We start from the raw sequence: 25,883 nt of genomic DNA, 5'->3' as shown, positions 1-25,883 counted from the left end.
TTAAGGTACATACATCCTTTGTATCTGTGACACATGTAACTACCTGCTTTCTCTTGGGGCGGGCCAGACAGCAACCTTAGGAACTGTTACAGTCAGATTTTGAAAACTACTTCTGAGACTACAGTCTGCACAGCCTGTCTCCTGAGCCTGCTCAGAGAATGCACAGCAACCTTCCAAGAGAGCTGGCTTCTGATGAGGAGCCTGCCATGGTTCTACCCTGTGGTCCCTGTCACAGACCTGAGCCTAGATGGCTCTTGGTGATTTGGTCATTGCAAGCAGAATGTACAGTCGTACTTTGATGGTGCTCAGCCAGGTGCCTTGCTGGCTCCAGATGTCTTGATGAGCTGCTTCCCCCTCATCCAGGAGCAGCTGGGCCTGACTCTGGAATCTGCCAGAGCAGACTGAGAAGAGTGGCAGCTAACGTTGCTGAGTGCTTACTCTGCCTCATGCTGTCCTGCTGTGCGTTGGTCCCTTTTACCCCACCACAGCCTGAGGAAGGTTTTGTTCCCCAGACAAGGGAACCGCAGAGTGGGGAGAGCAGGCAGCTTGCCCAGGTCTCGTGTCTAGGAAGTGACAGGCAAGATCTGGACCCAAGCAGCAGGTATCCTCATGCACATGTGGACCCAGCGCCTCTCAAGCAGACCTGCCTGAGGAACCCGCTTTTCCGCCCTTCCACAGGCACTCTGACTCAGCAAGTCAGGCTGGGTGCTACCTCTGCATCCCCCACCCTAGCCAGCTCTAGGGCACACTGTGCGGTTAGTCTGAGCGGTGGCTTTTGAGGAGCCAGGCTCTTAACCATGTCACTCTATTGCCTCACCTGCACCTCTCCAGGCAGCTGCCCATCACATCCTACCTTTGACCTTTGTGGGGAGGCAGGGGAGATGGAACTGGGCTCTTCCATTAGCAGCCCTGCTCTGCAGGTGGCTGGTGAGGACTTGGAGAGGAACTTGTCCATGAGGAGTCTAACACTGAGGACTCACACCGCAGGCTGTGGCTGCTGGTGGTCTGTAGACCTGTTTTTGTTTTAAGAACTGGTTGATATCATGGCCAACACTTCAGGATCAGGAGATGCAGCTTCCAATTGGTTTTCCGGATTTTCTTCCTCAGTTGGAAGCCCTCACCATACTGGGCCTGGGGCCCAGAGCTGGTCTGGGGCAGGGCCTGTTCTCCCATCAGCCCCAGGCCCTCAGTACCCAGTTTTCATTGTGAGTCCCATATTGTGGGGCAGTGACAAGCTCTAACATCATGAGCTTGAATCCCTTCTCTGTGACTTCCTGTCTCTGTGTCCTGAGGCAAGTCATCCAACCTCTCTGAGCTCTTTTCTCATCTGCAGAACAGGAGAGATGAGCCCAGCTCTGCAGTAGGGTCATGATGGCGAGTCCTAGCTGGCAGCACTGAGCCTGGTGCAGGAGCCTAGGGGTGGAGCACACTGTGACTGTTGTGAAATCATGCTGCTGTAAGGAGGAAGACCCTGTGTAGTCCTGTGTGGCATTTGGGCATGATGATGTGACTTTCAATGGCAAAACAGGGCAGCTTTTTGTAGAAGGCAGAGCCTTTCCCCCTCACTTGGGGGTGGTTTGTGAAAGTGGCCATGCACCACCTGACCGTCCCCACCCAGCTGTGCTGAACTCTGCCAGGAGCAAAAGCAAGCGTTGAGGGACCTTTCTTCTTGGTGTCTGCAGGAAGGGACAGGCTTTCCTCTGGTGTTGCCTTCCACCTTTCTCTAGAGAGGTGTGCAGAGCTGAGGCCTTTCTTGCTGGTTGAAAGCTAAGCTGCCCCTGTTATTTTGTGCACGCCCAGTGACCCTGAAGCTTACCTGGGTACTGACGTGGTTGCCTATGCATGCCAGACGCCCCTTGCTCATCTCCTCCATCAGGAGTTAACCTGTACCACTGTTTTTTTCTCCCTCCAGATTATTTGCTGTCCAATAACTATGTAAATTCTATCATTGTTCATAAGTTTGACTTTTCTGATGAGGAGATTATGGCATATTACATATCGTTCCTGAAAACGCTGTCGTTAAAGCTCAACAACCACACTGTCCACTTCTTTTACAACGAGGTGAGTGCTTTCCAGGGGGTGCCTGGGTATAAAGCTAACCCTGTCACAGCTCGGGTCTGTGTTTTAGGCGCTCACTATCAGTGACTGTCACAGCAACACCATTTGACTTTGGCATGTTTTAAAGTTTTTTAAAATTCAACAAATTACCTTTCCATTTTCAGTGTAAAGTTCAGTTTGTGCTGAGAGCACTATTATACTTGGCAGTAATACATGTCCAGAAGTAGTGATGCCCTGTAGGAAAGACCAGAACTCTTGGTCAGGCAGGCCTCGTTTTGCTACTTCCTTGCTATGTGACCTCAGGGAAATTCCAGTCCCTCCTTGAGTCTCAGTTTCCTTGTCTGAGAAATGGGTGTGAAAACATACACCTTGGATTTTAAGGTATTGAATTAAATGAAATGGTATTTTTAAAATGCTGAGGATGTTCCTGGCTACCTAAAACTGTAGACATTTCTTTACAAACTAATGTCCCTGGCATTCCTGGGGAGAATTAACAACTGAAAGGGATAAATTTCTGCTGCTTTGACTATTAAAAGGAACTTGACCAACAAGGTCAATTTATCTCATATACTAAAAGGTACAAACACTGGCCGTGCTAGGTCTGGTTAATCCTAGCTCACCCACTTCATCAAGGACCCAAGCTTTCCCATCTTCCTTCTCTACTGACTGCTCATTTGGCATCTGTTCTCTGGTTCTACCCCTCATGGTCACAGGATGGCTGCAGCAGCTCCAAACATCTCAAACATACATGCTACTGCTGACATTTCTGATGAATCACTTCCCTCCTTGTGTCCCTTTTTTACTTATAAACTTTCTCATGAACCTCCCACCAGGGTTTCCTTCCTGTCTCACTGATCAGAAGTGCATCACATTTTTCTCAGTGTATCTGGAGTTTAGAGCTGGCCTGGCAGAACTGCTTTGGCACAGTTTTCTGGAGACTGAAGTCAGCTGAAATCTGGATGAGGGTTGGAGGACCTGCACCCAAGCTGGCTTATTCACATGGGCAGCCAGTTTGGTGCCAGCTACTGGTGGGAGTCTTGGTTCCCCTTTGTGTGGGCCTGTTCACAGGCTGTTCAAGTGTCCTCATCTCTTAGCAGCTGGCTTTCCCCAGAGTGTGTCCAAGAAACCAAGGCGAATGGTAATATCTTATGGCCCTGCTGCAGCAATCACATGCTAGCAGTTCTGCCCTGTTCCTCGAGTCATACAGGCCAGCCCTGGCTTGGTGTGGGAAAGGACTTGAGTGTGTGATACAGGAGGTGAGGATCTTTGGGGCCATCTTGAAGGCTGGCTGCCTTCACGTACTATCTGTGTTGCAGTGTCTTCTGATTGGTGATCACATCCAACCTGTATTTGAAGTCAGGCCATAGTCCAGATATCTTTTCTAGGTCTGGACAGAATCCATCTGACTGTCCCATTTGGCGTGTCAACAGTAGCCTGAACCTTGATTTTAATTGTTTAGTGGTGGGGAAGAACTGGTCTTCAAGGGAAGAAATGCTATTTGTCAACCACACCTAACACATCGTAGGTGCTCAGTAAACACATCAGAGAGCAGAGAGGGACGATGTTGGCATTCTCCCAAACGTTCTCCTTGGTGCAAGAAAAGCCCCCTGAAGTTGAGATAGAGTGAGGGCTGGATCTGCCTCTGCTCAGATGCAACTGGGTCTCTGCACCCTGGGCTGGGAGGGCAAAACCCTTGGATTCTGGGATCAGAGTGATGCTGCTGAAAGAACATCTACTGACCTGAACATCACAGGAGCGGCAGGCGCCTCACTGAGGTGGGCGTGACTTCCTCTTTAAAGTGAGCCCATGGAGTAGTTGTCACTAACTAGATGCATGCTTGCCTTCTGGTCCTTCAAGTGTGTTTGTCTTACTGGAACACTTGTCGCCTTGAACCCTCCGCAGCCCACCTGGGAGGGCTGGTCTTGGAGGACCCCATGCCTCTGGGCTTCTGTGTTGCTCTATCGGCCCTCAAAGCTGGGAGCATTGGCCACCAGAGGGCGGAAGAGCACTCCACTGTGTGTTCCCCTGGGCCAGAGCCCGCTCCACTTTTTTCTTTGCCTGGGGCAGTGGATTTCTGGGGTTCTGAACTGTTTAATCTTTTTTTTTTTTTTTTTCTTTTTTTTTTTTTTTTTTGCGGTGCTGGAGATGGGGCCCAGGGCCTCCTAGTGCTGGGAAGTGCAGAAGACACCTGGGTTCTTCATCTTCCAGAGAAAAATTTAGTGGCAGAAAGAGATTCCGAACTTAGAGAAACTTTGCCTTTGAATTATTTGGAGTAGCATCTGAGGGTCATTGCCATTGCCATAGAGGGCTTATTAGGGCTCAGTTGCTGGGCTAAGTACGTGGCAGGAAATGATCTCCTTGAATCCTGATGATCACAAAGTGGGTGTTGTGATCCCCATTTTATAGATGAAGAAACACAGAGGCTTAGAAGTATTGCCTCTTACTGCTAAGAAGTGACAGGAAGGTAATGAACCCAAGTCTGCCTCTCCTTCCTGTTCCTCCACCCCCTGCCCCCCACATTTCCCCCGGGACTGAACTCCTGGCTTGAGGTTCACAGTAGTGACTTTTATCATACTTTCTGATGGGTTTCAGAACACTGGTGTGGGGCAGTTCTGTCTCATGGCTTGTGACTCTTGGTAACTTGTGTTTCAGCACACCAATGACTTTGCCCTGTACACAGAAGCCATCAAATTTTTCAATCACCCTGAAAGCATGGTTCGCATTGCTGTAAGAACCATAACTTTGAATGTCTACAAAGGTAAGTTTCCTTGCGAGCTCTTCCTTGGCTGGTTCTAACTGGCAGCAAAGTGCTTGCTCCCACGTGCCTGTGTCCAGCTCTTGCAGAGTAATAGGGAGCTCATTATGAGCCGTGACTGCCTGTCTCAGTGTAGGCTTGCTGTCACTGAACACTTATCTGGGCCCTCAGCTCAGTCTTGGTACCACTGTCTTCTCTCTGCATGTTTGGGTCTTGCTGGGTGCTGCTACCCAGAAGTAGGATGCCCCCACGAAGCATATGTGGGATTCAGAGTGGTCATATTACAACTAGATAAAGCTAAGTTGTCATTTAAATGTTAGATTTAAATTTTTGTGTTTTAGCCTATTAAATATATTCCATTACAGCTAGAAGATAGGTTCTCTTTAAATGTGTAAAAGCATTTAGCAGCATGAGCAGCAGGGGGCGATGTCGTACTCCCATCCCACTGTGAAAAGCTCCTTGCTGCCAAATCCCTTCTTCCAGGACAAACCTAAGATGCAGCAGACATTGCCTCCAGGAGCACCAGCACAAAGGCTAGCTGCCCACAGGTTTCCCAGCTAGAGTTGCTTCTCTGAGGGGGTTCCTTCCCTTGTAGGCACCACAGTGGAGTTGGGGCTGTGTTTTCTCTGGGATTAAAGGGCTCTGGCCTTCTTGAGTCAGGCTGTAATTACTTGAGATGACTGTAATTGGGGGTGGGGGTGGCTTCTCAAGGGCTTAAGCCTGCCCAATCTGGGATTACATTAAGTTTGAGAGATTTTCTAGGAACCCAGTTTCGTCCATCCAGAGGTCGCAAACTGAAGGCCTGAGGGCTGACACCAGTCCCCAGACATGCTTTAATTGGCTTAGATGGTTTTAAAAAACATCGACAGTACTTAAAAATCAGGAAATCTTATGGGATAGTCTGGATTTCTGACTTGAAGGTGTGATTTGGCTATTCTGGGCCCACAGTCCAGCAGGACAGGGGTCAGCTGGTGCTGAGAAGCAGCAGCCTCTTTCGGGGTTGAAACCTGGATGCCCCAGTTTACCCACCAGGTGACTGCCTTTGCTCCCTGGGTCATCGGCCAACCTGGCAGCCTTCTGAGTTTGCGACCCTGGTGCACACTGTGATTGGTTTGCTGCCTTCTGCTCGCCGTTTTTCCTGGCTCTCTTCTAACCCTTTTTTTTGGTTTAGATGCTCCTGCCCCAGCCTTCTCTCCCTCTGAGCAGCTGTCTCACCTTCCCAGTTCCTAACCCTGTTAACTGTTGTCTGTTTCTGCCTTTCCTTCCATGACGATTCCTGTTCCTTATGCCAGTGTCATGTAAGTCATTAACCTCTGGTTTTCCACTTTCTTAACTGACCCTTACATGTGAGTGCAGGAACCTTGTTTGAGAATGGCCTCATTCTCTGGTAGTCCAGCACCGCCCACTGCTTACAGCGGGCTCTCCAGTGCACTGCAGCTGGTTAGCCCCCCTGTGTAGCTGTACGAAGTTAAGACTAGCATAAGAACTGCCTTGATGAGTACAGTTTTATGAATAAGATAAACATTTTCAAGTATTTCCAGGAAAGAAAGACAATTTCAGATTATAGCAGAGGGCTTTTTCATTGTGGTTTTTTGGTTTTTTTTTTTTTAATCGCCCCCAAGTTATTTTTGGTAGTTTGACTTTTTTTTTCTTTTCTTCTGTGAATTTTTTCAGTGGATAACCAGGCCATGCTGCACTATATCAGAGATAAAACCGCTGTCCCTTACTTCTCCAATCTGGTCTGGTTCATCGGGAGCCATGTGATCGAACTTGATACCTGTGTGCAGACAGATGAGGAGTAAGTGATTCCCCCTGGTCTTTGGTACGTGGGCAGAGTGCTGAGGGGAGACCTCAGGAGAACAGCACTTTCCTGCCTGGCGGGGGCAGAGCATGGATTTGCATATTGGAAAAGGCTCCCCACCTGTTTAAAACAGAAGAGTTGGAAACAGTGCTTTCACCTCCCAGAGACAGGCCAGTATGCAGGGTGTCAGTACACCTGTCCTCGGTGCTGGTCAGAAGATTAGGATGGTGTGTTAGCTGATGAGTGAAAAATGAGATTATGATCTCTCCAGACAGTGGAGTAGTGTTTGGTGATAAAATGGAACGAAGTACTGACACGTGCTGTGACATGGGAACCTCAGAAAATGATGCGGAGTGAAAGAAACAGACCCAGCACCACACATCATGTGATTTCATTTATATAAAATGCCCAGAATAGGCAAATCTAGAGGTAGAGGGTAGATTAGTGGTTTCCTAGGCCTGGGGGTGCGGGAGGAGGGCGTGTCGTTGGGGGAAGTTGGAAGCCCCTGCTAGTGAGCATGTGTAGGGCTTTTCTTGAGTCAACTGTGATGATGGTTGGGCAACTTTGGGTGCCCTAAACACCATCGAGGCTGGGATGTAGCTTGGGTGGAGCACTAGCCTAGCACGCATGAGGCCCCATGTCCATCCCCTGCATGAAAGGAAAGAAGGAAGGAAAATGTTTTAAAATCATTCAACTATATACTTCAAGTGAGTAAGTTTTATTATATGTGAGTTATTTCTCAACAAATCTTTATAAAATAACTTAAGAGGGTGATTTTGTTCCCACAGGGATGACTCGGAGTCCCACAGTGGGATTCCTCTCCCTTGACCAGGATGCGTCTTTGATGCAGGTCATCCTGTGCCTTGCAGGATGTTTAGCAGCATCCTGGCTTCGTGCACTAGATGTCAATAGCATCTAGTCCTTTCCAGCTGTGGCAACAGAAATGTCTCCAGCCATCACCACATATCCCCTTAAAGGCAAAATCACCCACACTGCAGAACACTGCCACAGAATGCCAGGTTTTCCCAGGTTTGATGAGAAATCATAATATGGAAGGGACCCAGGAAGGAGTCTTCCAGGGGGAGAGGAGCTGGATAGATAGAATATTAGATCTGACATGGAGAAAGAAGCAAGCACAGGTGGCTGGCAGATCTGACCAAGCCTGTGAGAAAATCAGATCCTTAGTGGGTAAGAACAGTCACTGTTATGAGGCTCAACGAGACATTTGGTTCCAGTAGGACACCAATGATCCAAGGAAGTGAACTCAGTCCCCTTTGACTGCCATGAACAGTCGTAATGTCAGTACCAGTTACAGATAACTACTGTCGAGGGAAGGGGCGGAGGGACCACAGAGAGTCTTGTCAGAACAGGAGGTCAATAGATTATATCTAGAAAGGCTCAATCACAAAACAGAAATCAACCCAGATTTTATGAAAGTATGGGAGGAACAACCCACAGAAACAACCAGAAGTTAAAAACTGACTCTCAAGAGCCAGGAGGTGGGAACAAGCCTGGGCCAGGACCTGCCGTTTTTCATAATCAGCTGAGCAGTACTCCCTGAGTTTTAAACCTGCTGTATGTATTACTCTGATAAAATACATTGCAGGTATTTTTAAACTATTTAACGAGGTGGAGTAAATAGCCAACCGAAGAAGTGTTTCCTTAGTGTCTTGTTAAGTGGGGGAAGAACATGAGGCACTGTGCATGAGTACTGTGGTCTCAGGTGTGCTGAGGGTTCCCAGGGGCTCATGAGATGCTGAGGCTTTGCAACATGCGTTTGTGGTAGATATTTACCAAAGATCTTACTAAAGTCTCATAAGAAACAATCGCTGGGCTAGGTGTAGTGGCACATACCTATAATCCCAGCAGCTCCGGAGGCTGGGGCAGGAGGACCTCGAGTTCAAAGCCAGCCTCAGCAACTTAGTGAGGCGCTAAGCAACTCAGTGAGACCCTGTCTCTAAATTAAAAAAAAAAAAAAAAAAAAAAGCCTAACAACATACACAAAAAGGGGTTGGCGGGAACTGGGGATGTGGCTCAGTGGTTGAGTGCCCCAGAGTTCAATCCCCAGTACAAAAAAGAAACAATCACCAGAAATTATGTAAAAACGAGTGAGATTGATCCTGCTTGTCCTCATTTTCTTGAAGCATGCAATGCTGGATGGGTACATACTCATTACCTGCACTTTAGGTTGGCCATAGGGAGAGGTAAAAATGTGCCCAAAAGACTGGAACCACAGGTCCCCAAATGTGGATCATGGATGTGTTGGCCGTAGCATTGTAGGAGCCTTTTATTTCCTGTTGCATTTTATCTTCCCTTGCATTTTAACTTCTGTGTTCCTTGGATGACAGTGAAGATACAGTGTCTTGCTCTGGCTGTGTTGCTTGATCCCTGCTGCTCTTGTGGGTGGTGGAAGCTTGCTTGCGCCTGGTGTTTTGTGTCTGTCCTTCTGGAGTGTGCCTGACTCCACCCAAGAGACCCAGGCAACCTGCCTGTTGCCAACTGCAAGGATGCACAGACCTTCAGGCCAGGCCTGGGGGATGGGTGTTGTGTCCTTGCTCTGTGTCCCACAGATGGTCGGGACCCTGGGGCAGATGTGGCTGCTGAGTAAGGCCAGCTTTTCTCTTCAGAGTGCCTCTGCAGTGCTTTAATTGGTGAGGATTTATGGCTTCATCAACTCTGCTTATCTGGGGAGCCCGGGGATCTTGCCGCATCAGCTAGGGGCTACTGTCATATAGTGGCTACTGTAAGAGCTTAACTAACTGTTTTTTTTGCTTTGTTTGCCCCATTTGTTTGGGGTTGTGGTTGTGGGGTGACTTACTTCAAGACCCTCGGGGATGGGGGCTTCATTTAGGAGTCCCCTAGAATGGGTGCAGTGAACTTATCCATTTTTCCCTTCATGTTTGTCCTCTGTAGTGTCAGCATGGCTGTCTCTTGACATTAGCGCAGACACTGGGTGTGTGAATGAACTTGCCCCGGCATAAGTCCAAGATGCTGGTTTTAGGCCTGAAGGCCCTATCCGAGGTGGTGGTTTCTCTTGCAGGCACAGGAATCGGGGGAAGCTGAGTGACCTGGTGGCTGAACACCTGGACCACCTGCACTATCTCAATGACATACTGATCATCAACTGTGAGTTCCTCAATGATGTGCTCAGTGACCACCTGCTCAACAGGCTCTTCCTGCCCCTGTACGTGTCCTCCCTGGAGAACCCTGACAAGGTGGGTCTGTCGCCTGGCCCACAGCCCAGACCATAGCTGAGCCTTGCAAGGGGCCAAGGCTTTGCACCTGAGGGAAAGGCCTTCCAAAGCCTTTCAAAGCTTGCTGGTTTTCCCCAAGAGCTGTAAAAGTGAATGAGGAAAGATTAGGTAACCAACATCAGAGGAAACAGGAAACCCTTAGGATTCAGACTTGGGTTTCTGTACATCCTTCTCTGAGGTGTTCTCACCCCAGCAACTTTTCCTGATAGTTCCCAGAGCTGATGGATTTGGAGAAGATCCAGGCAGCAGTGCATAGAAGGGACAGGAAGGGATGGAGCAGCTCAGGGAGAGATCCTGCCCTGATGTCCACAGTTTCAAGGGGTAGGGGTGGTCATGGCAGATCCTCTGGTGCCCTGCCCCTTAAGGGGTTCTGGCTCAGCAGGTCTGAGGTGGGACCAGGAATCTGCATGTGTAACCTGCCCCTAGTTGATTCTGAGTAGCCGATTCTGAGACTCTCCAGAAATGCTGTTCCAGGGAGGGGGACCTGGACCATCTCTCCAGAGTTAAGGGGGCCCAGGGGAGAAAGCGACCTCAGCAGGAGGTAGGAGAGCTGCTCATCACCTGGCAGATGTGTCTCAAGGGGATGTCATTTCCTTTTTGGAGATGGAAGTTGGGGATTCTTGCCACAAAAAAGTAAATACAGTAGAAGAAAGTTGTGGCCTGATTAGCTCCAGCAGAGGCAGCTCCAGAGCCAGCAACAGAGCCTGGGAATTGGAGTGTTCAGGGCTGGGGTCAAGTTTCTGCCTCTTCCCTTTTCTAACCCTGTGACCTCGACAAGGCGATTAACTTCCCCAGCCCACATTTTTTGGTTTCAAAGTGAGAACCCTAAAGATCTCTCACCTGCAGACTGGTTTGGGATGGAGCCCCAAACCTCCCCCTCCCATGTTTTGAAGACCCTTTTCCAGGATAAGAATAGGTCTGGAGGCTCTCCACTGGGACCACAGAGCCCAGCTGGGGAAAGGAGCACCCCTGGGAACTTCAGGGGCAAGCCCCTCTCCTAGGTCAGCTGCTACTCTGGGTAAGGGATTTCTACAGTTGAAAACTGACCTTGCAGAGGGTACTGAGTGAAATCAGGTGGTGCCTGTCTGTTGCAGAAAGACCAGCACTAGGAAAGGCAGTCTTGGGGTCAGGAGGAAGTCAGGGGCTGGGCATTTCAGGTTCAAACTGATGGCATTTGGCATTAGGTATTTTCTATTGTTCCCTTTTGTGTCCTTGACCCCCTTCTCCCTCTTTCCTCTAATTTTCACTAGGGAGGAGAACGACCGAAAATCAGCCTGCCGGTGTCTCTCTATCTCCTGTCACAGGTATGTCTGCTCATTCTCCAGCATTCATGGCAGGTCTGGGTCTGCGAACTGCTTCTGACTGCCCCGAGTTGCATAGCCCATCTCTCTGTGCTCAGTTTTGAAATAAAATCATAAGAAAAAGAGAGGGTGTTCTATTTCCAGAAACTGAGTAGAGGTGGCTTGTGTCTTTTTCATGGCAGGGAATGGAAATTTAAAGAGAAATGAAAAGTAAATCAGACCTGGCACTCATGTGCTTGATTGTTATACCGGGACTCAGGTTTCCACACAACTGAGGAGTGCTCTCCGTTCCATACGCAAGTGTGGGCTTGCGTGACTTTTATTCTCAGTATTTTGACATAAGCCCCAAACTGCTGGACCATGGTGTGGGTCCACACTGCAACCTTTATTTAACAAACTTCCTGTCATGAGGCTATTTTAAAAGGTTTTGTTGTGGTTCGAGTTCCCACATTACCTTCTGAAGGTGTCCTACAACAGCCTCAGCTCCCAGACTCCTGTCTTGAGCGAATGTGTCTGCCTCCTCTCCTTCAGCAACCGTGCTTCCTTCTTGTAATTATGTAATATTTACAAGAAGGGAAAAACTCCATGGTGACCCAGTTACATAACTTTAAAAATATTTTTATTACTAGCAGTCCAGACTTGTAGCCATTTCATTAGACTGTCAAGTAGTCAAACATATGACCAGAGCTCTGTTCCCACTTCCACAGTGGCACAGATATTTATTGGCTATGATGAGAGTCTGTTCTTCTAACTGGATCCCCTGTCATTTTGAGTTTGGGGGAGGCTGGCTTTCATCTGAGAAGAAAGACTCAGACACTGCCTCCCTCCAGCCGGTGGACCGAGTAGGACCCGGATGTGGCCTAACCACTGCTTGCATCCCAGAGTCTTGTTCTGGAGGCTCTGTTTGCTCAGAGCCCTGCTTGGTGCCAACTGTCTGAATGCCCTTCTGTGCCATGGAGCTCAGGACAACCCCAGCCTCTCCTTTTCCTGCCACCTCGTTGTAAACCCACCAACATCTCCTGTTGAGACTCTGAGAGTTTAGAAGGACCCAAGCGGGCCAGTTGTTCAGCCACTGCAGTCCCATGGAAAACGCCTTGGGGACCCTTGAGCTGCTGGAGCAATGTGTGGGAGGACCTCAGCCGAGGGGCATGACTCCAACCCCACAACTGGCTTCTAGTGGGGAGGCGTTGCCTGTTGTCTGAAAGTCTCCTTCTGGCTTCTTAGTGAAGCACCAGTAGTGCAGGTACCTACTTATTTATTTCAGTATCCTGCAAAAAGCATAGCTTATAATTCAGGGTTCCTCAAATTTAGATCCCTTCAAAAGATATCTCTCTCTCTCTCTCTCTCTCTCTCTCTCTCTCTCTTTCTCTCTCTCTTTCTCTCTCACTCTCACCTTTATTTATTTGTATGTGGTGCAAAGGTATTTGTATTTGTATTTGTATTTGTATGTGGTGCAAAGGTATTTGTATGTGGTGTATGAGGATTGAATCTAGTGCCTCACACTGGATTCAGCCCCAGCCCAAAGATCACTTTTAAAGATCAAGGATTTTGAGTCATTCTTCCCCCTACATTTTCATTTAACTTAATTATATTGTGGTCTATAATGTGTGAAAGCCTAAAATCAGGTTTTAAAGCACCTAGAAATTATTTTACAAGCACAGTTACAAAATTCACATTGGTGGTATAAATTTAGTGTGATAGATGATGTCTTCTCCTTGAAACGCAACTGCCCCACACAACGAGAGTGTGGTGTGGACAACCCGGCCTAGCTTTTCCAGTCTGGCCTGTGCACACTTCCCAGGATCCTGCAGTGACCCCCAACCCCGCAACCAACATTCAGAGCTGGGAAAACGAGCACCATGTGCTCACTTTGGGAGGGGTCTTTAGAAGGTGCTCACCAAATGTTTATGGACTGAATAAAAGAATGAATAAAGCCACATTCTTTGTACAAGGTACATAATAGATATTTGTAGAGTGAACAAACTCAGTGATGGGTTTTGTTTTGTGGTCAAGTAAAGTGTGGCAGTAATTTGGCCATAATGAAGGTGAGAAAAAATCATCAGTATTGCTAACATTTTGAGCACCTGCCATAGCCTTGGATCTGGCCTAAATCATTTGGTCATACTGTGTAGTCTCTATAATAATGATCTCCCTGATATTTTAAAAGTTCTGTGATATTTAGCTCTTCTGCCTGTACCTTTTATTTTGGATTGCACTTATTTATTTGAATAATATTTTCTCCCTATTCAAATGATATAAAACATGATGTGAGGACGTCTCCCTCCTACCCCTGTTCTGTGGGCACCCAGTTTTACACCTCAGGGGCAGTCAGGGTTAGTTTATAAGTTCTTAAAAAGGTAAAAGCCAAGTTTTCTTTTTTCCAAGTTTACGCTCCTGCTTCCTATCCCCAGAGACAACTACAGTACAGGGATTCATTATTTCCTTCCGGAGAGTCTCTGCCAGGGTTCTTAACCTGGGGCGATTCCCCCCGCCCCTACCCATGGGATATCTGGAAGGGTCTGGAGATTTGTTGTTGTTGTGACTGAGGAAGAGTGTGCTATGGGCATCAGAAGGTGGAGGTTAGGACAGCACTAAACACCCTACAAGGCATAGGATGCCCCCATAACAAAGAATTAGGACCATGGTGTCCATAGTGCCAAGATTGAGAAACCCTGTCCTATGCATACATAAATGAGCAAATACAAATGTGCCCACACTCTTGTTATATACAGATGGTAGATTCTCCACACACTGTGCTACACCTTGTTGCTGCCTTTGCATTTTAAAGCAAGATAGCAGGTGTATCTAGTCCAGCTTTGCAAGGCAGTTTGGATACCCTGATTCCTAAAGCCGCTCCTCTGTCCATTGGGCAGCAGGGTGGGGTAGCAGGACCATCTTAGCTCAGAGCCTTCTGTTTTGTATCCTGGCATGTCCAGGTTTGCCTCTGGTTCCTGTGGTTTTTCTTCCCCAGTTCCACACTATAGACGCTGCTATAGCATTCCAGCATGCTAAAAACCACCACAGGGGTTGGAGCACATTCCAGTGATGGAATCTCCACCCCTTTGCCAAGTCCTTGCTGGAACAAAACTCCTGGCCCTCACTGAAGGATTGGGATGGTGCCTTCTAGTCTTATCATAATTGAATTTGACAGCAGCTTGCCCATGGATCGGAAGGAGTGTACTGGTTTGGCTGCTCCTTCCCACATTGCTCCACTTGAGTTGGATTTGGCTTCACCCAGCTGTGAGGGACAGTCTTGTTTTAATGCACTTTCTTCTAAGGAAGAACAGCCAGCCAAATAGACAACAGTCTGAAGGACAGGCCAATCTTAGAAGAGTGTCACTGAAAATAAGTGTGACCTATTCTGTGAACTTATGTAGCCCCACCTGGTTGTTTCTGATCAGGTAAGAAAGGTTGGAAGACTACTCTTTAATGCATCTCCCATCTCTCCTTTTCTACCAGGTCTTCCTAATTATACATCACGCACCTCTGGTGAATTCCTTAGCTGAAGTCATTCTGAATGGCGATCTGTCTGAGATGTATGCCAAGACTGAACAGGATGTTCAAAGGAGTTCCGTAAGTTGCTAGCTTTGGGACTCTCTTTTGACCTTGATAAAAGCCATTACTTGTTTTGTTAATCCATGTTTCTCTAAAATCAGAAACCAACATTTTGCTTATACAGCAATAATGATGCATAAGCTGATCTGGGATTCAAGAACTAATCAGTCTTGAAATGCTTACCAGGGAAATCTGGGCTCAGGTATTAATGGTGGATTGATTGGTCATATGTTATTGAACAGGAATTATACCACTCGGCCTCAGATTGTGCATCTGTGAGGTGCTGTTATTGGGACAGGATGGGACGAGAGACTGCCCTGTCTGAGGCACAGAGATCCCCAGAGGGGGACAGTGACTGTGAACAATGCAGGCCCCATGTGAGGGCTTGGAGAGTGCTGGGCCCTGGCAAACTGAGCGCTTTGCCTCTGTGCAGCTGCCCCTGCACCTGGCCTCAGTCATTCTACAGGAGTGTGGACATCGTGTTGCCATAGTATTGTGGACACATCTCATGTTTCCAGAGAAGCTGAAAATGTGCATTTTTATGTAAAATCTTTCCAGTTTTAAATTCCCAACAATCTATATGCTAAGCAGAGCATGTTTGGGGTCTGCAGGAGCCTTGGAATTGCACTTTGTGTGCTGCCAGAGCCAGTGTACCTAGTGGTCAGTGTTGTGACTTCTTCCACGTCTTCCTACTTGGCCCTTGTGTTTCTTTTTCTGTTATCCCTTTTACCACCCTGCTTCAATGACCGGGAGCTCCAGGCTGCCTGAGTAGTGGTCCAGCTGACTCTTGTCCCACCTGCCATGTCCTTCTGCCTCCGTACCTGTGCCCTCACCATACCCACAGCCTGAAAGGCCCTTTCACCTGATTTCCTCTCATCAGAGATTTCACCCCTCTAAGCTCATGGCAGCCATTGTGTCTGTTTTCACATTGCTGCAACATGGGCTCAGCATACATGTCTAGGTTGAGCACAGATTATTTCATACAGAGTCTGTTTCCTAAGCGATCTGTCTCTGAGCCAGGCGCTCAGGCAAGAGTCAGAGGTTAAAGGGCTGGGCCGGCCTGTGGTACCTGTGTCGTAACAACTGGATGAATGGGTGGACTGTGGTCCTACACAGGAAGAACCATTGCTGCAGGGAGTGCAAAGACAAGAGGCCCCTGCCTTCCGGTTTCTCTGCTGTGCAGTGGTCTGGCCAGGCCGTTCTACTATTCAAGGAAGCATTAGGGCTTCTGAAACTGTTCCCAGAAACTTTCTTTCCTTGCTGGTGGTGGTAGTGATATAGCCAAATTGGGACCTTTTTGTGGCCAGTCCCATTCTGGCTGGATTCATTCAACAAATGCTTATTAAGCCCTTTCCTTGGGCCATCATGTTATTTGTGGAGGATATACCAAAGCATAAATGATCTCTGTCACATTGGAGCTTTATAATCCAGTAGGAGAGATGGATGTGGATCAAATATGTAAATAAATGTTCTTTCTCAAGTCTTGTAAGTGCTCAAAGGGGAAGGAGAAGTATTTATAAGAGGATTGCATGACAAGTGTTGAACAGGAAAGACTCCTGTAGTTGTCCATCTCGTGACATCACATGGTCTGGAAAACTGAGTGTACAGGGAGCTAGAGGCCCTTCCTCTGCAACTTCTTACACTAGCTTGGCTAGATGAGTGTAAGCAACAGGATGCTGAGTCAGCAGAACCATTGGGGCATCTAGTAAGAGCTACCAGCTGGGTGACTGTGGGCAGGTTGTCTCACCCCACTTAGAAAGTAGGGGGAGCCCCCCTGCTCTGGAGCTGTTGGAGAGGATGAAGATGTGTTCCGTGTTTCCATCCAGGGCCCATCAGGTTGCAGCTTGGCCCTCACACATACCTGGTTTGATCTTTACAGTGTTTAAAAGAAAATTTTATGGGGCCTGGGGAGATAGCTCAGTCGGTAGAGTGCTTGCCTTGTAAGCACAGGCCCTGGGTTCAGTCCCCAGCACCCCCCCAAAAAAAAAAGAAAAGAAAATTTTATGAATTGCTGACATTAAAATTTATGAAGTTTCACAGAAGAGTATGAATTTCTGGAGCCTCATGAGCATTCAGAAGATCTGGTCTCCATGTGCTTCTGCAGGAAGTTTTACGGAACTGCCCCCATCTGATGAGACATATGTTTGCCATTAAATATGCCTTGTCTCCACCCAGCCCGCTGCTAATTGACACTTCATTTACATTATAACAATTGGAGATGTATCAGGTCCCTCTGGACTTTGCTGTGGCACATGATTTCCAGGCCCTGCGTAGCTGCCGTGGCTTCCTCACAGACTGCCTTCCCACAGGAGCGCTGCTCAGGCTTGGTGTTGTAGGGGTGAGTTCACAGATCTTTGGGGTCTGGGGGTCATAAGATTGTTTGAAATCATGGCAGGAACATTTAATATGAGATCTATTAACAAAATTTTAAGTGCATAATGCATTATTTTATGTAGGCTAGTGCTGTCCAGCAGGTCTCTGGAACTCACTCACCTTGTGGTGCAGAGCCACCAGTATAACTTAAACTTTACCCCACTGAATACCAACTGCCCGCTGCCCTCCCCAGGCCTCTTTCATCTTTCATTCTACTCTCTGCTTCTCTGAGTTGGACATTTCAGATGCCTCATGTAAGTGGAATTATGCAGCTTTGTTCTCCTGTGTCTGGGTTGTTTCACTTAGTATAATGTCCTCAAGGTTCATCCATATTATCACATGTGGTAGAAATTCCTTCTTTTTTTAAGGCTAATATTGCATTATATGTGATGCCTGTTTCCTTAACCCATTCATCAATTGATAGGCGGTTTTTTCAATTGGAACTTTTTACTGAGATAATTGTAGATTTGCATGCAGTTTAAGAAGCAGTAAATGTTCCTCAGTTTTCTCCAGTGGTAACATTTTGTGGAACTCAAGCAGGATGTGACAAGCAGGCTATTGATGTTGGCATTCTGGGTTTGCAGTGGGGGCAGAGGCACATTGCAAGTTTCTGGTGACTACTCAGCTTAGGACACTTGCCTCAGGTGCACCCTCTTATCAGAGGGAGTTTAGGAGATCTGCCCTTGTCCTAAGGGCCTCTTCTTGGAGTGGAGGTCCCACCTCTGGTGCGAGAGGCACAAATCACTTCTGGGACAGAACCGCTGGTTGTGGTGGATGCCTGAACTGAAAACGAGACTTTCTGGTGTGAAAGGAATTGCCAGCCAAAGTGAAAGTGGAGGCTTTCCCCTTCCGGTTAGTGCCTTTCCCCAGGTGTGAAAATCAAAGCTGGTGTATTCTGGTGACTACAGCTGACATTCGGGAAGAGCATGCAAGTCCTCTCAACTTGCTTGACAATGGTCCTGTGCCATTTACCTCCTTCCCTCTGAGCGAGAACAGTCTCCTATTGTTTCCTGCCTGACTCGGATGTGGTTTGATCAAACTTGTTTTAAGTTTCTTGGTCTTTTTTAACCTACTTTCTCCTTCCCGTAATTTGTAGATAAGTTACTGGTATTGCTTCATTTTTACCAGCAGACCTCTCACAAAACCAAACCAAAATTGAAGAGAGAAGAGCAGGGGGAGAGCAGAGTTATTCAGAAGGACTGTAATTTAGGGTTAAATTTAAAACACATCAGCATGGTTAGATAGATGTCTGATTGAAATTCATTTGTGCATTAAAATCATATGGTTCCCACTAGGGAATCGTCTTGCAAGCGGAGTGAACATTTGCTCTGAAGCTAACATCCCAATATTGTTGGAGAATAAATATAGATTAAAATTTGGCACATGCCTCATTACCTGTAGGTACATTTTTAAGAGGGATTTTTTTCTATCTTGGGTTCCTATAGACCCGTTTCCTTGAGTCTTGCATTCCTTCAGCATGTGCTTGCCATGTCCTTTTGCTGACAGATTAGGGATGTGGTAGGACACAGCAAAGGCACGGCCCCCACCCACCCTGGCTTCCCACCCACTGTCTTGAGCTGCTGTTGGCCTTGCCACCATGGGCTTGTGAGAGTGCACAGGAGGTGCTCGAAGCAGACCTGAGTGATGGAGGCGGGGCAGTGGTGGCAGAGTCAGGGATCTCGTGACCTCTTGGTGATGACTCTCGGAGCGAAGTCACTCTGAGGCTGCCCCTGGCCTGCCATCTTCTCCAAGCCCAGGTCTGGGGAGGAGTGTTGGAGTGGGTACTTCTGATGCTGTACCACATGCCACCATAAGAGGCAGCTGAGGATTCTGAAGCCTGACTGCTGGGTGTCCAAGGGCAAGTTGATTGTGCCTCTGGGCCGGTTTCCTCTGCTAGCTCTATAGTGAGAACAGACGTGGCTTATGTGAGTTGAGGCTTACATGCTGTGCATGGTGCTTATTCCACATCTGGTGCACCCAAGCACCTACACGTTAGGTGCTTCCTTATAATGGTTGTGGTGTCTGAGGCTGCGCAGTTACCCTGCCATCCCTGCACTTAGGACCTTGCCTCAGGGCTGGTGGGCTGGTCTGGTCTGATGAACGTGGACACACACAGTGTACACCTCGCAAGGCACCTCACGGGCAGGAGGGAGAACTATCACCAGTGCCCACGGCGACAAAGACCACTAGTGTTCAGTGCTGAGTGGCAGTGGGCCAAGCCCCCGGTGCGTGTGCTCTGCCCCCTGACTCAGCCCCAGGGTTCGCTTGTGGAAAGCGGGAGTGCTTCACTGCTCGTGTGTCCCATGTTGCATGGTGTGCATTTAGGATGAGGTCTGAGGGTCCTGGGGCAGAGTAGTCTTGCCTGTCCCCACAGGAGGACGTCAACCGTTTCTATCTGGGTGCCTTCTCAGTCGATTAGCAAGGTTCCCAGGTGATTTCTGGGCTCCAAGAGTGAGAGTGCTCCTCAGATGTTAGCTCCCAGTTCTCTGTATGGCACCTAGTAACAGGGCCTCTGCTCAGCAGGGTGCTTCACCAGGCATAGCATGTGGGACCAGTGGCTAAGAAGGCAGCCGTCTTGCTTCTTTGGTTCAGAGCATCATTAATTGGCTAGGGTCCCCTAGTCACTGCTGCAGGGCTCTTTCCAACCTGTGTTTGTTCCAGTGGCAGATGGGTATCCAGGCACTGAGTGCATCAAGCTGCAATCCACCTGGGATTGAAGGGCCCCTTGTCTCCTTGTCTTAGTGGCCCTGACTGTACTTTTTTTTTTCAGTTGTCAATGGATATTTATTTATTTATTTATTTATATGTGGTGCTGAGAATCAAACCCAGTACCTCACACCTGCAAGGCAAGTGCTGTGCTGCTGAGTCACAACCCCAGCCCCTGACTGTACTCTTAACCCCCTAGATTATCAGTGCTGATCTGAGACGCACCCATTCTTCTTCTGAAAGGGCTAGTAGGCTTCTGGGAGAGGGTTGTGAATGCTGAAGGGCAGAAATAGATATAAATCCAGGGCCTGATGGCCTAGTCACTGACATGCCCACAAAAGAATTGGCTCTCTTGTGCATTCTCCCTTGGTGCATGACCCTCATGGGCTAGGCCCCAATCCCGCAATGGAGTCGCAACTCCAGGACACCATTGTGCCTGGTAAGTACTGAGTACGGCACTTCTAGTCCACATGTTCACAGAGGGCATCCTTGTCTGGCAACAGTGTCTCCCTCTTCTGGAGCAGAGGGTGGGCTAGACCCCTGAAAGGCACCCCAGAGTGTGGAGGCTCTGGGAGGAAGCAGCCTTGACCAGGGCTGTAGGTGACTTAGACTGAAGGCCAGGGGTCCCGCTCCTGATCTGCAGTCCAGAGGAGGGCCAGGGGTCTTCAGAATCTCCACATCCCTGAGGAACCAGCTGGGAAGAACAGAGTGAGGAAGGTGGGCAGGGAGAGGCTCTGGGTCCCAGACCCCAGCCGACTTTTCTGTATCTGCCCTGCACAGACGGGGACAGTCAGGCTGGGAGGTGGCCTCCAGTCTGGAGATGGCTCTGAGGTGTGAAGTGGAACCACAGTGTCTGCTGAATGGGACTTGCCCAGTCTGCAGTGAGCCACTGGGACTCCTTCTTACTCTCAGCTCAAACCAGGAGATCGAGGGTGGGGACAGACAAATGAGGCACACACGACTTCTTCTGTTTATGTGCTGGGCTTTGCTAGTTTTTATTACCAGGTTGGCCTCTTTGGACATTTGTGATTTTAACCCATCTGAGTTACTTGAAAGGTGGGTCAGTATTTGTTCATCTCTTCAGCAAGTAATTGGGTGTCTGCCACGTGCCAGGCACCATTCTAGGCACTGGAGGTACACCGGGGAACAAAACAAGGACCGTGGCCTCATGGCAGAGACAGAAGAACAGTACAACTAATAGAAAACATGATTGCAGGCTGCTGGTGAGGAACGCTGAGAGCAGTAGCCAGACAGGAAGGGACATGGGCAGTGCCAGGAGGCGTGGGTAGTGCAGTTCTTAATAGGTGACCATGGTTGACCCTTTAGAGTTGGGAAGGTGGCATGTGAGCATAGACTTGAAGGGAGGGAGCCATGGCAGTTTCTGGAGGAAGAGTATTTTGATAAAAGGAACAGCCAGTGCAAAGGCCCTGAGACAGGAGGTGCCCCATGTATTGGAAGAACAGAAAGGAGCAGTGTGACAAGGGGAATGAATTAGAGGATGAGGTCAGTGGGGGCATGTGGAGCCTTGTAGGCCTTTGGAGGATTTAGGAGTTGACATGGAGGAAGTTTGGTGCTGTATCTTTGTGCCCCAATAGTTCCTGCAGTAAACATTCATTGTCTTTTTTGTGTGTGTGTGGTACTGAGGATGGAACCTAGGGCCTTGTGCATGCAAGGCAAGCACTCTACCAACTGAGCTATCTCCCCAGCCCTCATTGTCTTAAAATACTGCGTCTCAGTGAACAAGTCAAGCACACACCTGAGTGAGCTACAGAAATTCAGCCCTGGACAGTGCCAGAATCCTCCAACCAGGAAACCTGGTTTTGCTCTGGGGTGCTTGATGGGAGGCCCATGGGTGCAGGTGGGCAGCCCATGGTGAGAGGGGGCAACTCTGCTCACTTCTCAGAGATACCTGACCTTTTCGGGTACTCCAGCAAATTTAGTGACAGCAGGGGTGGTGTTGTGAGTCACTCTTTTATGCCCAGGGGCAGTGCAACTTTTATCCTGACAGGTGATCCAGGAGCAGGGTTACCCTGGAGCATTCTGAGGCCAGGTGAGTGGCAGATCCCGCTGGCCTAAGATGACTTGCTGCTGACCACTGACTGGCAACCTAAATAAGCACAGGACCGCCTACAGCCTCATAGCCAAAGAGAAGAAAGGAAACACGAGAAGGCTTTTTCACACCAATAATACTGCTCTGGGTAACACTTTATTTATGGCTGCGTCATTTCCTGCTCACTGAGCACAGGCCAGCCAGCTCCTGGGCCTCCCTGCCCTGGGTGTTCTTGGAGACCCAGGCATTGCAGGCTGGCGCTGCACAGCTTCCAGGGGTTCCCGCAGGACCAAGCACACGTGGTGCTCTGGCAGTCTGGAAGAGGGGGCAGACCCACGAGCACATCCACACAAAGTGACCTGGATCTGGGAGCCGGCCAGAGACGGTTTGGGAGGAGATGTGAAGGAAGTCTTCCCTAGGAGGTGGCCTGTGCTTGGGATCTGAAGGACAGTGAGCTAGCCCTGCCAAGATTTGGGTGTGCGTCAGGTGTGTGCAGGGCCAGAGAAGAGGCCACCGTGCAAGAAAGAGTCAGGGGGAGGGGGCACTGTGACTAGAGTCACCAAGATTTTAAAATTCGTTATCTTTTTTAGAAAATAAAATATAGTAAAGTACTCTATTTCTTTAGAAAGAAATACCACTTAAGTGCTCGGCATGTCCTTCTTTAATGAAAGAGTGAGATTTTTCTTGGTGTGATTAAAGAAGCCTATTGGGTGCTTGTGGGATCTCTGCAGATAATTCATCCCACAGGCATTTACTGATTCTTGATTTTGTGCCAAAGGCAGTGCTAGGCCTCAAGGGGGATGGAGAATACTAGCTGGGGTGAAGGCATGGAGGTGAGGCTGGCCCCCTGCAGACCCAGCAACAGGTCAGAGACCACTTTCCAAGAAGAAATTCACAGCACCATCTTGGTCTCAGAGTCCAAGTGCCAAGCATGACCACAGAGTCCATGAGTTCCAAAAGTCTGTTCTGATTCCAGAGAAATGGCTTTTCCTGGGTCTGTGTCCCTGCAGATGCAGTCCTCTGGATTACTGGCCAGCTCGTGGAGAAGAATGCCTCATTCTTCCTGTTAGTGGACGCAGCCTGTATCTCTTCATGTTTCCACTCAATGGGTTTTATTTCTCCATTAAATTTGGCAGCGTTATCAGCTCACCTCCCTGATGGAGCTGCAGTTGTGCGCTCTGGATACGTGTGTGGGCTTTGGCTCAGCAGCCCTGCGTTACTCCCACTTTGGTGTGCAACACATACCTATCACCCAGCATTTGTTCCTTCTGATATTCACTCGTTGATCCCCTCATTCCAGAATGAGAATAGACTTCCCCTGCCACAGCTATTGGTTTGGTCTTCTTCAAAAGCCACTTGCAAAGCCAAGTACTAAGTTCCATTGTTGGGAGTAGTATAAACCTGAGCCAGTGACTGGAATAGTATAAACCAGACCCCTCTGACTTTTGGGCTCTGGGTATTTGAAATAAAAAATGTGAAATGAGGACTGAGAGTATAGGTGAGAGGCAAAGAACTTGCATGACGTACGCAAAATCTTGTTCTGCAGAGCTGCCTATTCTGGACGTGGCTCAGTCTTTACGACAGTCCTTTGGGAGGCAAGCTTGACAGTGGGTGGCACCACAGGTGCTGTGGAAGGGAGTGGAGGTTTGAGCAGCTCAGCAGGATTCCTAGGCACATGAGCAGTGAAACCAGGTTTCCTAGATCCTCTCCTGGCTTTGCCTGTCACCAGTGGCAGTAACGCGGGGCGAGTTCCTTGCCCTGAGTAGCTCCCTTCCTCGGGGGAATTGTGTAGAGCATAAAGTAAGACAAGGTGTGTAAAGTCCTCAGAGCCTTACCAGACACTGTCAAGTGCTCACTGAGCATCCGGGGTGGTGGTTATTACCTGGAAAGTGTACTGAGAGACTAGTTTCTAAGGATCATGTCTCTGAGTCAGGATTCTCGATCCAGAGACAGTGGCCCCCATGGGATGGAGCCCGAAGGCGTCATCGAGAGTAACTCGAATGAGATTGTTGACAGCTTTGATGACATGAATCTCTCGGAGTCCCTTCTCCGTGGCATCTATGCCTATGGTTTTGAGAAGCCCTCTGCCATCCAGCAGTGAGCCATTCTTCCTTGTATCAAGGGTTACAATGTGATCGCTCAAGCCCAATCTGGGACTGGGAAAATAGTTACATTTGCCATATCAATTCTCCAGCAGATTGAATTAGATCTAAAGGCCACCCAAGCCTTGGTACTGGCACCCACTTGAGAACTGGCTCAGCAGATACAAAAGGTGGTCATGGCATTAGGAGATTACATGGGTGCCTTCTGTCATGCCTGTATTGGAGGCACTAATGTACGTGCTGAGGTGCAAAAGTTGCAGATAGAAGCTCCCCATATCATGTGGGTACCCCTGGCCGCGTGTTTGATATGCTCAATCAGAGATACCTGTCTCCCAAATACATTAAGATGTTTGTATTGGATGAAGCTGATGAAATGTTAAGCCGTGGATTCAAGGACCAGATCTACGACATATTCCAAAAGCTCAACAGCAATACCCAGGTGGTTTTGTTGTCGGCTACAGTGCCTTCTGATGTGCTTGAGGTGACCAAGAAGTTCATGAGGGACCCCATTTGGATTCTTGTCAAGAAGGAAGAGTTGACCTTGGAGGGTTTCTGCCAGTCCTACATCAATGTGGAACGAGAGGAATGGAAGCTGGACACACTGTGTGACTTGTACAAAACCATGACCATTACCCAGGCAGTGATCTTCATCAACACCCGAAGGAAGGTTGATTGGCTCACTGAGAAGATGCATGCCTGAGATTTTACTGTCTCTGCCATGCATGGAGATATGGACTAAGGAATGAGATGTGATCATGAGGGAGTTCCAGTCTGGATCTAGCAGAGTATTAATTACCACTGACTTACTGACCAGAGGTATTGATGTGCAGCAGGTTTCTTTAGTCATCAATTATGACCTTCCCACCAACAGGGAAAACTACATCCACAGAATTGGTCGAGGTGGGCGTTTTGGCCTTAAGGGTGTGGCTATTAACATGGTGACAGAAGAAGAGAAGAGGACTCTTTGAGACATCGAGACCTTCTACAGCACCTCCATTGAAGAGATGTCCCTCAATGTTGCTGACCTCATCTGAGAGGGGCTGTCCTGCTACTGAGCTCCAGCCAGGGTTCAATCCTGGGGGCTAAAGAGCAGCTGGACGGGGGAGGGAAGGGAGCCAAGGGATGGACATCTTGTCATTTTTTTTCTTTTTTTCTCTTTTTTTTCTTTGAATAAATGTCATTTTTTGAGGCAAAAGAAGGAAACTTGAACATTTTAGACACCCTTTTCTTTGTGGTAACCTCTTGCCCCAGGTGCCATCTCCTCCCAGAAAACACTAATCCATGCCCCTAACCTAGTCACCTCCAGATCCCAGAGGCTTTCCCATCCAACTTGAATCCCTGTGAAAATGATTCAAGGAATTATAACGTCACCTCAACCTCATTTGCTGGACCAAATCTACAGGGAGAACCCCTGAGTGAAGTTGCCTGGGGGATTGTCCCCAGTTGGGAGGAGCAGTGGAGAGAAAATGGTAGCCATTCTTACATTGTTTTGTATAGTATTTATTGATTCAGGAAACAAACACAAAATTCTGAATAAAATGACTTGGAAACTGCCAAAAAAAAAAAAAAAAAAAAGAGTACTGAGAGCATCTGTGACCTCTTGGCTCTTGAGGGAGGAACTGATGTGATGTGTGGCAGTGGAGGGGCAGGTGATGAGAGGTAGCCAGGACTCAAACCTAGCACCTGGCCTGGTGCTGTTGACCCTACCAGTCCCAGCCCCTGAGGCTGGGGATTAGGAAGGTCCTCCAGGAACCCAGGAGTACCACAGGGAGGCCAAGTCTAGTCCACCAGCAGATTAGAAGGCCAGAGAACTGGAAGTTGCTAGAAGCTGGAGAGTGAAGTTTAAAACAAAGAATGTGGTTGCTTTTTTAAATGGTAACCAGTCCCCTGCCGTTGTGTCCATCCTGTAATCTCTTTGCCAGGGGGCT

General features: G+C 48.4%; 1 protein-coding gene and 1 pseudogene across 6 annotated transcripts in view; both read left to right on the top strand.

Annotated features, from left to right (window-relative positions):
* Clec16a (C-type lectin domain containing 16A) overlaps positions 1–25,883 on the top strand; it is a 190,029-nt gene that overhangs the window by 19,327 nt on the left and 144,819 nt on the right. For 4 of the 6 annotated variants that reach the window (XM_047533058.1, XM_047533056.1, XM_047533060.1 and 1 more), the window contains exons 4-10: positions 1,913–2,061; positions 4,711–4,816; positions 6,106–6,111; positions 6,488–6,611; positions 9,655–9,829; positions 11,119–11,172; positions 14,629–14,742. In XM_047533058.1, the coding sequence (XP_047389014.1) occupies positions 1,913–2,061; positions 4,711–4,816; positions 6,106–6,111; positions 6,488–6,611; positions 9,655–9,829; positions 11,119–11,172; positions 14,629–14,742 (728 nt within the window). The remainder of the gene's footprint in view (positions 1–1,912; positions 2,062–4,710; positions 4,817–6,105; positions 6,112–6,487; positions 6,612–9,654; positions 9,830–11,118; positions 11,173–14,628; positions 14,743–25,883) is intronic. The other 2 variants (XM_047533059.1, XM_047533057.1) reach the window with 1 other exon arrangement.
* On the top strand, positions 23,772–24,978 carry LOC124970031 (eukaryotic initiation factor 4A-I-like; annotated as a pseudogene).

This window comes from Sciurus carolinensis, chromosome 18 (genome assembly GCF_902686445.1).
Source record: "Sciurus carolinensis chromosome 18, mSciCar1.2, whole genome shotgun sequence".
In the NCBI taxonomy this organism is placed as follows: domain Eukaryota; kingdom Metazoa; phylum Chordata; class Mammalia; order Rodentia; family Sciuridae; genus Sciurus; species Sciurus carolinensis.
Note: the sequence above shows the minus strand (reverse complement) of the source record. Positions and strands in the feature narration are given on the sequence as shown.